The sequence below is a fragment of the Ranitomeya variabilis genome, chromosome 1 (assembly GCF_051348905.1).
Source record: "Ranitomeya variabilis isolate aRanVar5 chromosome 1, aRanVar5.hap1, whole genome shotgun sequence".
NCBI classification, from domain to species: domain Eukaryota; kingdom Metazoa; phylum Chordata; class Amphibia; order Anura; family Dendrobatidae; genus Ranitomeya; species Ranitomeya variabilis.
In genome coordinates this window covers 1,028,294,022-1,028,309,456 of record NC_135232.1, presented here as the reverse complement: position 1 = coordinate 1,028,309,456, position 15,435 = coordinate 1,028,294,022, and the positions used below count along the sequence as shown (strand labels likewise).

Below are 15,435 nucleotides of genomic sequence, written 5' to 3'. Positions count from 1 at the left end.
CGCAAGTCATATCGAAGACATTTTACTACTATCATAAAGTACAATATGTCATGAAAAAATAATCTCAGAATCACGGGACCTGTTGAAGTGTTCAAAAGTTATAACCTAAAATGACAGCGGTCAGAATTGTAAAATTTGGCTAGGTCATTAAGGTCAAAATTGGCTCGGTCATTAAGGGATTAAAATGCTTCTATTTTTTTTTTTGTCTTATTTGAGGAAGACGGGATATTCAGCTATTAAACATTTGTTTTGTGTCATAGCTTAGAATTGTGTATTTACTACAAGGTAAAAGTAAAATTGGGTGACAGCATCCTTTTTTTGCAACATACATTATTTGTTTTGTTGAAAGGCGCTATTGTGCTAAAAGAGTCCTGCGAGAAGGAATCGGAAGGGCCTGCCACTATGCAAGTCAATTATTATTAAAATGATTGAAAAAAGCTTCCATTCCCAAATGCACCAACTCTACTAATTACATTGTTCATTAAGTAATTCCGTAAAATATCAGTAAAAGCAGGGGAATAACAACAGGAGTATAATGGTAGCGCTTGCACTCAGACCCCACTGCCTGAGGAACTATGAGGGCACTACCCCATAAGAAGACATCAGATTTATAAATAACAGATGTCAGGCAGGGGTCCCATAACAAATTTTACCGGGGGGGCTAAGAAACTTTTAGTTACCCCTCTATGTGTAACAGAACACTATATAGATAGAACGTCTTTATTTATTGTTTCCTTATACTTATTTGGAAGAGTTCAGGTTTATGATCAGTGCATTCCACATGCTAGTAACTATTCCCAAACTAATAGATAGCGAAGGACCTTCTACTCCAGGTGAGAGTACAGATTGCACAATAGTAATGCCAATGTACAGCATGCCCTGACCTAAACTTACCGAAGGTTACAGTGATCTTCATGGGTCTGTCGCTCGTCACAACTTGTCGTGGATTACCTGCTTGTTGTTCCGCATAGAACTATAGAGTAACCTACTATATTATACAATGCATACTCTACCTCCACCATTTGGCCTCAGCATCAGTGCGTCCCCCACCAGAGGATAGTTGGGGCCCACTCCTGGGATTGGCTTCATTATTCTCCATTTCTGAATGTAGTCAGTGAGGAAAGGGACAGTAGAGAAGAGTAGGAGGGATAGCAGCAGAACAGCTGCAGTGACCCAGACCAGCACATCTGCCCTCAGCAACTCCATGTCCCCCTGCACAGCACTGCCAGGGAAGGCTATACACTGATGATGATGATGGTGGTGGTGAACGTGTCTGCTTGTGTTTGTATGATCCTCTGCTTCCTGTATTCTGTTTGCCCTGGATATTCTCAGCCAGTTAGCACTGAGATATTGCTTCCTCACAATAGCACAAAGCCGGAGGGGCGGGCGGACACATTGCTGCAATACAGGCCTCTCCTCCAGTATTCCACGCTGCCGTGTACTTTACACTACCAGCTCCATACGCACTGGCAATATTGTATCAGCCGCATCTAGTGACATATTTGTCATCTGTTTCTGCTATTTGTATATATCTTGTTACACTTTGTATAGTCTTGTAAAAGCTTATTTGATAACAGTCCAGATATGTAAATCTAACAATAAGCAGCTAAGCGATATTAATACACATTATTATTATTTTTTTTAAAGTAGATAACTTTATATCCACAGAGCATGAATAACGTTTGGAAATAAGGGCGGCAGGGGAATTACTATTTACCGTATTCTAACAATATAACAAAAACGTCTTTTTCTTTACACTGGCTTGTTTGGTTTTTTTTAATGGATCAGCTGCAGAGGCGCATCTGTCATAGACTATAACTAAGGACCTGAATAAGGTCCAAACAGCTTTTATTCTAGTGTGATTCAATATAGTTTTGGTTTAATAAACATCACAATCCTGGATGTTTTCCGGAAAAAGGACTCGGTCCGGGTACGACACCAGCCAGGTGGTGCATGTATGTTCAATGATGAGCATCAGGTTGGTGCAGAGGCAGAGAAAACATGTAGTCCATCATGTCATAGATACCGTGAGCACAATTGTTAGACAATTCGTATTTTTGTTGATTAATCTCTTTATTTTGCATTGCCTATTATTGAACAACTACAATGCTGTCGGTCAATCCAAAGGGTTAAAGGGAATCTGTCAGCAGGTTTTTGCTATGTAATCTGAGAACAGCATGAAGTAGGGGTCAAAATACAAAATTCAAAGATGTGTCACATGTCGGGCTGTGCGCTGTTGTTTACTTACAATGAAGTTTTATCACCAGGTGATTATCATTGCCTGGAATACAGCAGCTTCAACAGTGTGTGCCTGCTACACAAAACCTATACAGAAAAGAAATACCACCGTTATAAGGCTATAAAATACTATGAATACTGAAAACAATAATATGTACCCCAAAAAAAGTATTCAAAAGAATAGAAGAAAATATACTGATTAAATTTTATTTTATTGACAATCAAATCATGATTATACACAAAACCATGAAATAAAATACTTATAAATAAATCATAAAAGCCGCACAATGCACAAGAATTTTATTAGAAATAAATTAAAAACAATTAATGTCCAATGAACCAATTTTAATATATAAAATATATATATATATTTAAAATTATACAAATATGGAAAAATCCATATATATATAAATATGTGAAATAGATGTGTTGCACAGGGGACAGGGAGCAACAGACCATGTAGCAGTAGGTATATAATTTACTATATTTTTTATCCAAAACCATCAATATACAAAAATATATGTGTATAAATGAAGTGAAAAAATTGATTTTATATAATAAAGGAGTGAGTAAATGTTAAAATGTATAAACAATTGGTGAAAAAATCAATCAATAGTGATACACCAAAAAATTCATGTCATGTGATCAACGAATGTGCATTAAATAATTAAATAACAAACTTGCAAAAAAATTAGACAAAAATAAATAGAGGCAAATAATAATAATAAATGCCTCAAATGTGATCAAGTGATCAAAGAAACAATGGTCCTGGAAATTATGAATCAATAAAGGTCACATAATGCCACAATGCTCACCAGTCTGGAGCTCACACTGTCCCCTGCACACCCCACTCCAACGTACGTTTCGCTGCTGCTTCAGCCGGCGCGACCAATCAGCGACAGTGGCGTGGGATCTAATGTTAAAAATAATTAAAAAAAATAAAAAATCATTATATACACCTTCCGGATCCAGCCCAGGCCTTTCCCGCTCCTCGCGACGCTCCGGTGACCGGTCCATGCATTGCGGTCTCGCGAGATGATGATGTAGCGGTCTCGCAAGACTGCTACGTCATCTCGCGAGACCGCAATGCACTCTTGGGACCGGAGCGTCGCGAGGAGCATCGGTAAACGCTTCGGCTGGATCTGGGGGCCAACGGAAGGTGAGTATATAACTATTTTTTATTTTAATTTTTTTTTTTAACAGAGATTTGGTGCCCACATTGCTATATACTACGTGGGCTGTGTTATATACTGCATGGGCTGTGTTATATACTACATCTCTGTGCTATATACTATATGGGCTGGGCAATATACTACGTGGCTGAGCAATATACTACGTGGCTGGGCAATATACCACGTTGCTGGGCAATATACTATGTGGCTGGGCAATATACTACGTGGCTGGGCAATATACTATGTGTCTGTGATATTTACTATGTGGCCTGTGCTATGTACTACGTGGGCTGTGCTATATACTACGTGGCTGTGCTATATACTATGTGGCTGTGCTATATACTACTTGGCTGTGCTATATACTACATGGGCTGTGCTATATACTACATGATCTGTACTATATACTATGTGTCTGTGCTATATAGTATGCGGCTGTGCTATATACTACGTGGCTGGGCAATATACTATGTGGGCTGTGCTACATACTATGTGGGCTGTGCTATTTACTACGTGGGCTATGCTACAGTATATACAATGTGGCTGGGCAATATACTACGTGACTGTGTTATATACTATGTGGCTCTGCTATATACTATGTGGGCTGTTATATACTACGTGGCTGAGCAATATACTATGTGGCTGGGCAATATACTATGTGGCTGGGCAATATACTATGTGTCTGCTATATACTACGTGTCTGTGCTATATATTATGTGTCTGTGCTATATACTACATGTCTGTGCTATATACTACGTGGCTGTGTTATATACTACGTGTCTGTGCTATATACTACGTGGCTGTGTTATATACTATGTGGCTGTGCAATACACTATGTGGCTGGGCAATATACTACGTGGCTGTGTTATATAATACGTGGCTCTGCTATATACTATGTGGCTGGTTTATATACTACATGGCTGTGTTATATACTATGTGGCTGTGCAATATACTATGTGGCTGGGCAATATACTACGTGGCTGTGTTATATACTACGTGGCCCTGCTATATACTACGTGGCTGTGTTATATACTACGTGGGCTGTGTTATATACTACGTGGCTCTGCTATATACTACATGGCTGTGTTATATACTACATGGCTGTGTTATATACTATGTGGCTGTGCAATATACTATGTGGCTGGGCAATATACTACGTGGCTGTGTTATATACTATGTGGCCCTGCTATATACTACGTGGCTGTGTTATATATCTGTGCATCATGAATTGTGGTATGTGTTAAAGAGGGGGCCCACTGAGACTCTTTCGCCCGGGGGCCCTCAAAAACCTGGAGCCGGCCTTGGCTTCACTGTTTGGTCATGCCCGGCCGCGAACAAGCAGTGACAGGAGCAGTCCGCTCGCAAATTGGCGCAGAATTTAAACCATACTTCGCTAATTGGTCGCGGCCGGCCGAATCCTGTGTATAAATTGCATTATTCTGAAAACTTCATAAATAAACTACATTCATATTCTAGAATACCCGATGCGTTGGAATCGGGCCACCATCTAGTAAATTCAATAACAGATGATCAAAACATTGTATCAGCTTGACATGCAAAAAATAAGCCTTCACCTAGCCCCAGATCCCCAAAAATGGAGACACTATAGGTTTCAAAAATGGTACCTTTATTTCTTTTACAAATTTGGGATTTTTTTCACATTTTTTTCAAATTAGGGGCTAACACCAGGAAGAGTGGCATCAATTGACAAAGAGTGCATATAGTATAATTGTGTAGCATGGATGCATGGGACAGGGCTTGGACCAGCATTTCCAGCTGAAACATTGTTCAGTAACAGGTGGATAAGTGACAGCAATAATAAAGAGAGAAGAAGGAGCCACTATAAAACCTGCACACCACCCATAAATAAGTGAAAATAGGCAAGCTTTATTGATAACAATGGTAAAAACAATTAAAAACAGAGCAAAACATCTCCCTCGTTGATGCTGCTCCCATACAAGTCAATAATATTGAGGAATACAGTATATCACTAAATAAAACACATGGCACTTCAGAAAGTAACACAAAATTGTTGAGAGACACCTAAGATATATGGTCAGTCCTGATAATTACCACTAGATGAGACACATGGCACTCAGGAAACATACAATTGTTAGGAAGCACCTATCATGTATGGTCAATTCAAATGAATAATGAGTGCACTGGGGACCCACCAGGGTGCAGCAGGGTAAAGAACAGAAACCCCCTAATGTAAAGTGCATCAGCGTGCAGCAAGGATAAAATAATCCCTGAAACAGGAATAATATAGAAGCGCCGCCTGTGGATTTGCAAATATAATCCACGGAGTGGGGGGTGATCTTATTTTAATATATAAATATATGAGGGGACAGTGCAAAGACCTTTTTGATGATCTTTTTAATCATAGAGCGGTGACAGGGACAAGGGGGCATCCTCTACGTCTGGAGGAAAAAAGGTTTAAGCATAATAACAGACGCGGATTCTTTACTGTAAGAGCAGTGAGACTATGGAACTCTCTGCCGTATGATGTTGTAATGAGTGATTCATTACTTAAATTTAAGAGGGGACTGGATGCCTTTCTTGAAGGCCGGCGTCACACTCGGCGTAAGACAATACGGTCCGTATTTTACAGCCGTAATACGGAGAAATGTTCCCAAAATAGTGATCCGTAGGCAGGGTGTGTCAGCGTATTTTGCGCATGGCATCCTCCGTATGTAATCCGTATGGCATCCGTACTGCGATATTTTCTCGCAGGCTTGCAAAACCGACATCTAATGGATTTATGTGCTCAAATGTTCGGGAAAACATATATACAGTATATATACACTCACCGGCCACTTTATTAGGTACACCATGCTAGTAATGGGTTGGACCCCCTTTTGCCTTCAGAACTGCCTCAATTCTTCGTGGCATAGATTCAACAAGGTGCTGGAAGCATTCCTCAGAGATTTTGGTCCATATTGACATGATGGCATCACACAGTTGCCGCAGATTTGTCGGCTGCACATCCCAAAGATGCTCCATACAAGGCAGGATGGATCCATGCTTTCATGTTGTTTACGCCAAATTCTGACCCTACCATCCGAATGTCGCAGCAGAAATCGAGACTCATCAGACCAAGCAACGTTTTTCCAATCTTCTACTGTCCAATTTCGATGAGCTTGTACAAATTGTAGCCTCAGTTTCCTGTTCTTAGCTGAAAGGAGTGGTACCCGGTGTGGTCTTCTGCTGCTGTAGCCCATCTGCCTCAAAGTTCGACGCACTGTGCGTTCAGAGATGCTCTTAGGCCTACCTTGGTTGTAACGGGTGGCGATTTGAGTCACTGTTGCCTTTCTATCAGCTCGAACCAGTCTGCCCATTCTCCTCTGACCTCTGGCATCAACAAGGCATTTCCGCCCACAGAACTGCCGCTCACTGGATTTTTTTTCTTTTTCGGACCATTCTCTGTAAACCCTAGAGATGGTTGTGCGTGAAAATCCCAGTAGATCAGCAGTTTCTGAAATACTCAGACCAGCCCTTCTGGCACCAACAACCATGCCACGTTCAAAGGCACTCAAATCACCTTTCTTCCCCATACTGATGCTCGGTTTGAACTGCAGGAGATTGTCTTGACCATGTCTACATGCCTAAATGCACTGAGTTGCCGCCATGTGATTGGCTGATTAGAAATTAAGTGTTAACAAGAAGTTGGACAGGTGTACCTAATAAAGTGGCCGGTGAGTGTATATAGATATGTCATTGAGACACATATATATATATAGTCTGTATTTATATTTACTACAGCGCGATATCTGTGAAACTCTATGAACTCGAGCGTGGGAACTTTTCCAAGGCTGCAGTTCATTAGTTCATCCACCAGAAGGCGCATCACCGCAACTCAATGTAAGTACAGATCACTTAGATTTCCTTCATTCCCCGGGGATTACAACCACGAGCGAGTGCATTAGCACAGCTCATGGCTGTAAAATAATTAACCCCTTCAGATGGATTATCTCGTGGGACGTGACGGTTCATCTGAGGGTATGTATCTTGTGCGTTTATTATTTTGCCAAGCGAGGGTTTGCAAATGGATTGAGAGAGCAATAAAATATTAAAACAACCTGTGTGTTTATTTCATTAAAATACTTTTTAATAATGTGTGTGTGTTTTATTAACCATTTCGTACTATTAGATTAATAATGGATAGGTGTCATAATTGACGCCTCTCCATTATTAATCTGGCTTAATGTCACCTTACAATAGCAAGGTGGCATTAACCCGTCATTACCCCATATCCCACCGCTACAGGGAGTGGGAAGAGAGTGGCCAAGTGCCAGAATAGGCGCATCTTCCAGATGTGCCTTTTCTGGGGTGGCTGGGGGCAGATGTTTTTAGCCATGGGGGGGCCAATAACCATGGACCCTCTCCTGGCTATTAATATCTGCCCTCAGTCACTGGCTTTACCATTCTGGTGGAGAAAATTAAGCGGGAGCCCACGCCAATTTTTTCCGCCATTTAACCCTTTATTTTAGCTACAATTTTGCACATACACACTACTAACATTAGTAGTGTGGAATATGCAAAAAAAAAAGGGGATATGAGATGGTTTACTGTATGTAATCATGTCTCATATCCTGTCGGGTTTAGGCAGGAGAAATGAAAAGCCGGCAATTGAATTACCGACTTTTCACTAACACCGGTGCGTATTTCTTGCAAGTCACACTGCTGGTCCATGTGGAATCCGTATTTTTCTCGCCCCCATAGACTTTCATTGGCGATTTTTTTGCGCAATACGCTGACAAACGCAGCATGCTGCGATTTTGTACGGCCGTAGAACGTCGTATATTACGGATCCGTAATATACGGCTGATAGGACCAGACCCATTGAGAATAATTGTGCCGTATGTTATGCGAGTTTTACGCACGTAGTTTCTGCGCTCTTACGTCCGTAAAACTCGCATGTGTGACGACAGCTGAAAATTATAATGTTACAGGGTATATACACTAGACTCCTTGATAGGGCGTTGATCCAGGGAACTAGTCTGATTGCCGTATGTGGAGTCGGGAAGGAATTTTTTTCCCCAATGTGGAGCTTACTCTTTGCCACATGGTTTTTTTTTGCCTTCCTCTGGATCAACATGTCAGGGCATGTTATGTTAGGCTATGGGTTGAACTAGATGGACTTAAAGTCTTCCTTCAACCTTAATAACTATGTTACTATGTGATGCTGCTCAAAAATGACCAAATGATCCACAGAAAGTGTGAGCACACTGAGAAGACAGTGAAGGGAACAGGATAAGGTAGAGGGAGGACCCAATGCGTATCGCTGTTGCTATGACCCTGATAACTCATGCAGCAGCTCAAATTGGTTTTTATCCCAGCCACATTCAGGTGGCACAAATATCAGCATTGTAGACTACTATTGGTAGAAAAAAGTAAGGCTAGTAACACAGGTAGCTGACTGAGAGTAAGTGCAGGCTTGCAGGTCTGGGAGCCCTACTTCTACAGTCAACACACATGAAAGAGACCCAGCTTGGAGTGCAAACAATTATTGCAACACACCAAAATTGTGGCTCCTGAGTCCTGACTGCAACACAGTATTAGCCACGATTTTGAGTAGGAAATGTGGACTATGGACTGCACAACACTATTAGCCCTAACGATTGTGATTAGCAAATGGGGCCTCCCGGCTGAACCCCAATGTTAGGTCTAACGATTTTGATTAGCAAATTGGGCCTCCTGAGTCCTGACTGCAACACAGTTTTACCCCAGACGATTTTGAGTAGGAAATGTGGACTCCTGAATGCATAACGCTATTAGCACAAACTACACTCACCGGCCACTTTATTAGGTACACCTGTCCAACTTCTTGTTAACACTTAATTTCTAATCAGCCAATCACATGGCGGCAACTCAGTGCATTTAGGCATGTAGACATGGTCAAGACAATCTCCTGCAGTTCAAACCGAGCATCAGTATGGGGAAGAAAGGTGATTTGAGTGCCTTTGAACGTGGCATGGTTGTTGGTGCCAGAAGGGCTGGTCTGAGTATTTCAGAAACTGCTGATCTACTGGGATTTTCACGCACAACCATCTCTAGGGTTTACAGAGAATGGTCCGAAAAAGAAAAAAAATCCAGTGAGCGGCAGTTCTGTGGGCGGAAATGCCTTGTTGATGCCAGAGGTCAGAGGAGAATGGGCAGACTGGTTCGAGCTGATAGAAAGGCAACAGTGACTCAAATCGCCACCCGTTACAACCAAGGTAGGCCTAAGAGCATCTCTGAACGCACAGTGCGTCGAACTTTGAGGCAGATGGGCTACAGCAGCAGAAGACCACACCGGGTACCACTCCTTTCAGCTAAGAACAGGAAACTGAGGCTACAATTTGTACAAGCTCATCGAAATTGGACAGTAGAAGATTGGAAAAACGTTGCTTGGTCTGATGAGTCTCGATTTCTGCTGCGACATTCGGATGGTAGGGTCAGAATTTGGCATAAACAACATGAAAGCATGGATCCATCCTGCCTTGTATGGAGCATCTTTGGGATGTGCAGCCGACAAATCTGCGGCAACTGTGTGATGCCATCATGTCAATATGGACCAAAATCTCTGAGGAATGCTTCCAGCACCTTGTTGAATCTATGCCACGAAGAATTGAGGCAGTTCTGAAGGCAAAAGGAGGTCCAACCCGTTACTAGCATGGTGTACCTAATAAAGTGGCCGGTGAGTGTAGTCACACAGGACAGGATGCTATATAATTATATGACAAATTAACTTTCAGCAGCAGCAGGAGCGGCCTCTCTGCACTGTTACACTGAGAAAATGGACCCAGCAAAACAACATATCTGCTTTTTATATGAAAAGGGACATGTGATTTTGGCAGGCAATGACCGAAGCCCTTGTATCACAATGTTGTTGGTGGTTTCTGCACCCTGATTGGCTGCCGGAATGTAGACACATTAAGTTCCTAAAAAAAATACAGTCTGCCGCTACTTAGACATCTCCCCAGTCTCCAACACCTCCCCTCTTCAAACACATTACCTCCACTCATACAAAACCACTGTCCTAACCAAGATCTTAACAAAAGCATAAATGGAATTTGAGATTGGTGAACGTTTTTCGAACAAGTTCGCTCTAATCTGAACATCATTTTCTTACAGCAGCACAACAGAGAATAAGAGAAATGGTTTCAAATTTAAACACATCCCATGACTTTCTGTTAAGCAATAATGAAATTTTGACGTATATACAGTACAGACCAAAAGTTTGGACACACCTTCTCATTTAAAGATTTTTCTGTATTTTCATGACTATGAAAATTGTACATTCACAATGAAGGCATCAAAACTATGAATTAACACATGTGGAATTATATACTTAACAAAAAAGTGTGAAACAACTGAAATTATGTCTTATATTCTAGGTTCTTCAAAGTAGCCACCTTTTGCTTTGATGACTGCTTTGCACACTCTTGGCATTCTCTTGATGAGCTTCAAGAGGTAGTCACCGGGAATGGTCTTCCAACAATCTTGAAGGAGTTCCCAGAGATGCTTAGCACTTGTTGGCCCTTTTGCCTTCACTCTGCGGTCCAGCTCACCCCAAACCATCTCGATTGGGTTCAGGTCTGGTGACTGGAGGCCAGGTCATCTGGCGTAGCACCCCATCACTCTCCTTCTTGGTCAAATAGCCCTTACACAGCCTGGAGGGAGGTTTGTTTAGGGTCACTGTCCTGTTGAAAAATAAATGATAGTCCAACTAAACACAAACCGGATGGAATAGCATGCCGCCGCAAGATGCTGTGGTAGCCATGCTGGTTCAGCATGCCTTCAATTTTGAATAAATCCCCAACAGTGTCACCAGCAAAGCACCCCCACACCATCACACCTCCTCCTCCATGCTTCACGGTGGGAACCAGGCATGTAGAGTCCATCCGTTCACCTTTTCTGCGTCGCACAAAGACACGGTGGTTAGAACTAAAGCTCTCAAATTTGGACTCATCAGACCAAAGCACAGATTTCCACTGGTCTAAAGTCCATTCCTTGTATTCTTTAGCCCAAACAAGTCTCTTCTGCTTGTTGCCTGTCCTCAGCAGTGGTTTCCTAGCAGCTATTTTACCATGAAGGTGCACAAAGTCTCTTAACAGTTGTTGTAGAGATGTGTCTGCTGCTAGAACTCTGTGTGGCATTGACCTGGTCTCTAATCTGAGCTGCTGTTAACCTGCAATTTCTGAGGCTGGTGACTCGGATAAACTTATCCTCAGAAGCAGAGGTGACTCTTGTTCTTCCGTTCCTGGGGCGGTCCTCATGTGAGCCAGTTTCTTTGTAGCGCTTGATGGTTTTTGCAACTGCACTTGGGGACACTTTCAAAGTTTTCCCAATTTTTCGGACTGACTGACCTTCATTTCTTAAAGTAATGATGGCCACTCATTTTTCTTTACTTAGCTGCTTTTTTCTTGCCATAATACAAATTCTAACAGTCTATTCAGTAGGACTATCAGCTATGTATCCACCAGACTTCTGCTCAACACAACTGATGGTCCCAACCCCATTTATAAGGCAAGAAACCCCACTTATTAAACCTGACAGGGCACACCTGTGAAGTGAAAACCATTTCCTGTGACTATCTCTTGAAGCTCATCCAGAGAATTCCAAGAGTGTGCAAAGCAGTCCTCAAAGCAAAAGGTGGCTACTTTGAAGAACCTAGAATATAAGACATATTTTCAGTTGTATCACACTTTTTTGTTAAGTATATAATTCCACATGTGTTAATTCATAGTTTTGATGCCTTCAGTGTGAATTTACAATTTTCATAGTCATGAAAATTCAGAAAAATCTTTAAATGAGAAGGTGTGTCCAAACTTTTGGTCTGTACTGTACATCCACAGTGACTGCCGCAACGTGATTCCAAAAACAACATAATTTGTTACTCATCATCAAGTTCTGCAGAGGTGTCCAGTCAAATGATCTAAGGGCAAGGTTGGAGAAGTAATATGCAGAATTAGAAGATGAATATAAAGGAAATGACAAGACACATTAATTTTATTTTGTTCTTATTATATAAATAATTTATGTCATATGATGATTATGACTCATGGGCATATAGTGCATACTGCTGTATTGATATCAGTATCTTTTATGGGCCATTCCATCCAAACTGAACATCACCACAATTTATTTTAAATTATTCATTTTAAAACTTTAACCTCACTGATCAAAAGTTAAATGTACAAATTTTTGACTACATCATATATTACCATATTTTTCGGACTATAAGACGCATCAGACCATAAGATGCACCTAGGTTTTAGATGAGGAAATTGAAGAAAAAAAAATGGTAAATTCTCTACTAATATCCCCTATCCTAGTATCCTCTCATCTCCATCCTGGTATGCATGGCCCCCTCCTCCCTATATTAGTATGTATGGCCTACTCATCCCTACCCTGGTATACATGGCCCTCTCATCCCTATCCCGGTATGCATGGCCCCCTCATCCCTTTCCTGGTATGGATGGCCCCCTCATCCCTATCCTGGTATGCATGGTTCCCCTCATCCCTATCCTGGTATGCATGGCCCCTCATACTTACCCTGGTATGCACAGCCCCCTCATCCCTTTCCTGGTATGCACGGCCCCATCATCCCTATCTTGGTATGCATGGCCCCTCATTCCCATCCTGGTATACATGGCCTCCTCATCCCTATCCTGGTATACATGGCCTCCTCATCCCTATCTTGGTATACATAGCCTCCTCATTCCTATCCTGGTATGCATGGTTCCCTCATCCACATCCTGGTATGCATGGCCTCCTCATCCATTTTCCTGGTAGGCATAGCCTCCTCATCCCTATCCTGGTAGGCATGGTCCCCTCATCCCTATCCTGGTGTGCATAGCCTCCTCATCCCTATCCTGGTATGCATGGCCTCCTCATCCTTATCATGGTATGCATAGCCTCCTTATCCCTATCCTGGTATACATGGCATCCTCATCCCTATCGTGGTATGCATGGCCCCATCATCCTTACCCTGGTATGCATGGCCTCCTCATTCCTATCCTGGTATACATGGCCTCCTCATCCCCATCTTGGTATACATAGCCTCCTCATTCCTATCCTGGTATGCATGGTTCCCTCATCCACATCCTGGTATGCATGGCCCCCTCATCCCTACCCTGGTATACATGGCCCCCTCACGACCCCGTGATGTCATCACGGGGCCCAATCTTTGCCATGGTGACCCGATGTAGCCATGATTACATCTGGGTCATCAGGCTCTAGCAAGTTAGTTAGAACATGCTGAGTGCATGATCTAACTAATTTGTGCCAGTGCAGCACTGACAGTTTTAAACCATTGCAATGATCATGCATTGCAATAGTTTATAACAGAGATGAGAGTCCCATATTGGGACTAAGTAAAAAAAATTGTAAAAATATTTTTAAAAAATTCAGAAAATAAAGAAAAAAATAAAAATATATTGTACAGATAAATTTCTATTTTTATGTAAAAAAAAGTACACGTTTGGTATCTCCGCTTCTGAAACGACCTGTCCCATAAAATTGTCCCACTAGTTAACCTCTTCAGTGAACACCTTAAAAAAAATTAAAAAACGGAGCAAAAGAACAATGGATTTTCAAACTGCCAAACAAAAAGTGGAATAAAACGCAATCAAAAAGCCAAATGTAAAAAAATAATATTGCTGAAAACATCGTCTTGACCGGCAAAAAACAATCTGCAATAAACCTCCATCAGCATAAAAATAAAAAAGGTACACCTCTCAGAATAAAGTGGTGCAAAAATAATAATTTCTATAAAATAGTTTTATTGTGTAAAAGCAGCAAAGCATAAAAAATATATACCGTATTTTCTGGTGTATAAGACGACTGGACGTATAAGACGACCCCCAACTTTTCCATATAAAATATGGAATTTGGGATATACCCGCCGTATAAGACAGGGGTCATCTTATACGCCCAGTCATCTTATACGGCGTGTGGTTCCCAGGGTCTGGAGGAGAGGAGATTCTCCTTCAGGCCCTGGGATCCATATTCATGTAAAGAATAAAAATAAAAAATATGGATATACTCACCCCTCCGACGGACCCTGGACCTCAGCGGTGCAAGCGTCTGCCTCCGTTCCTAAGAATGCAGTGAGTGAAGGACCTGCGATGACGTCGCGGTCACGCGACCGCTCACGTGACCGCTCATGTGACCGCGACGTTATCGAAGGTCCTTCACTCACTGCATTCTTAGGAACGGAGGCAGACGCTTGCACCGCTGAGGTCCAGAGTCCGTCGGAGGGGTGAGTATATCCATATTTTTTATTTTTATTCTTTATTTTTTACATGAAAATGGATCCCAGGGCCTGAAGGAGAGTCTCATCTCCTTCAGACCTTGGAAACCATCCAGGATCGCTCTATGCACCTTGTTGTGAATTTGGTTTCTGGGCTCCCCCGGTGGTTTCTGGTGGTACTGCACTTATGTGCTTCATCTCCTCTGTTCACCTGTTTCCATCAGGATGTGGGAGTTGTCTATTTAGCCTTGCTCCTCAGTCATTTCTATGCCGGCCAACAATGTTACCAGAAGCCTTTCTGTTGCATGTTCCTGCTCCTAGACTACTATCAGCTAAGTTGGACTTGTAGTCCTAAGTTTGTTTTGCATTTTTGTTCCAGTTCTCTGTGTTTGAATATTTCTGAGGCTGGAAGCTCTTGTGAGCTGAAATTGCCACTCTGGTGTCATGAGTTGATATTAGAGTCTTAAAGTAATTTCAGGATGGTGTTTTGAGAGGGTTTTCAGCTGACTGTGTAGTTCCCTTTTCTGTCTTCCTACTATCTAGTAAGCGGACCTCAATTTGCTAAACCTATCTTCATACTTCGTATGTCAATTTCCTCTAAAATCACCGACATTATATGTGGGGGCTACTGTCTGCCTTTTGGGGAAAATTTCTCTAGAGGTAAGCCAGGTCTGTATTTTCCTCTGCTAGGGTCAGTCAGTTCTCCGGCTGGCGCTGGGCGTCTAGGGATAAAACGTAGGCACGCTACCCGGCCACTGTTAGTTGTGCGGTAGGTTTAGCTCACAGTCA

At 42.0% G+C, this 15,435-nt stretch overlaps 1 protein-coding gene across 1 annotated transcript in view; it reads right to left on the bottom strand.

Moving 5' to 3' along the window:
* CYP4V2 (cytochrome P450 family 4 subfamily V member 2) overlaps positions 1-1,468 on the bottom strand; it is a 184,876-nt gene extending 183,408 nt beyond the window's left edge. The window contains exon 1 of the mRNA XM_077279636.1: positions 1,014-1,468. Coding sequence (XP_077135751.1) covers positions 1,014-1,206 — 193 coding nt within the window. The 5' untranslated portion in view covers positions 1,207-1,468. The remainder of the gene's footprint in view (positions 1-1,013) is intronic.
* Positions 1,469-15,435: the final 13,967 nt, after the last annotated feature.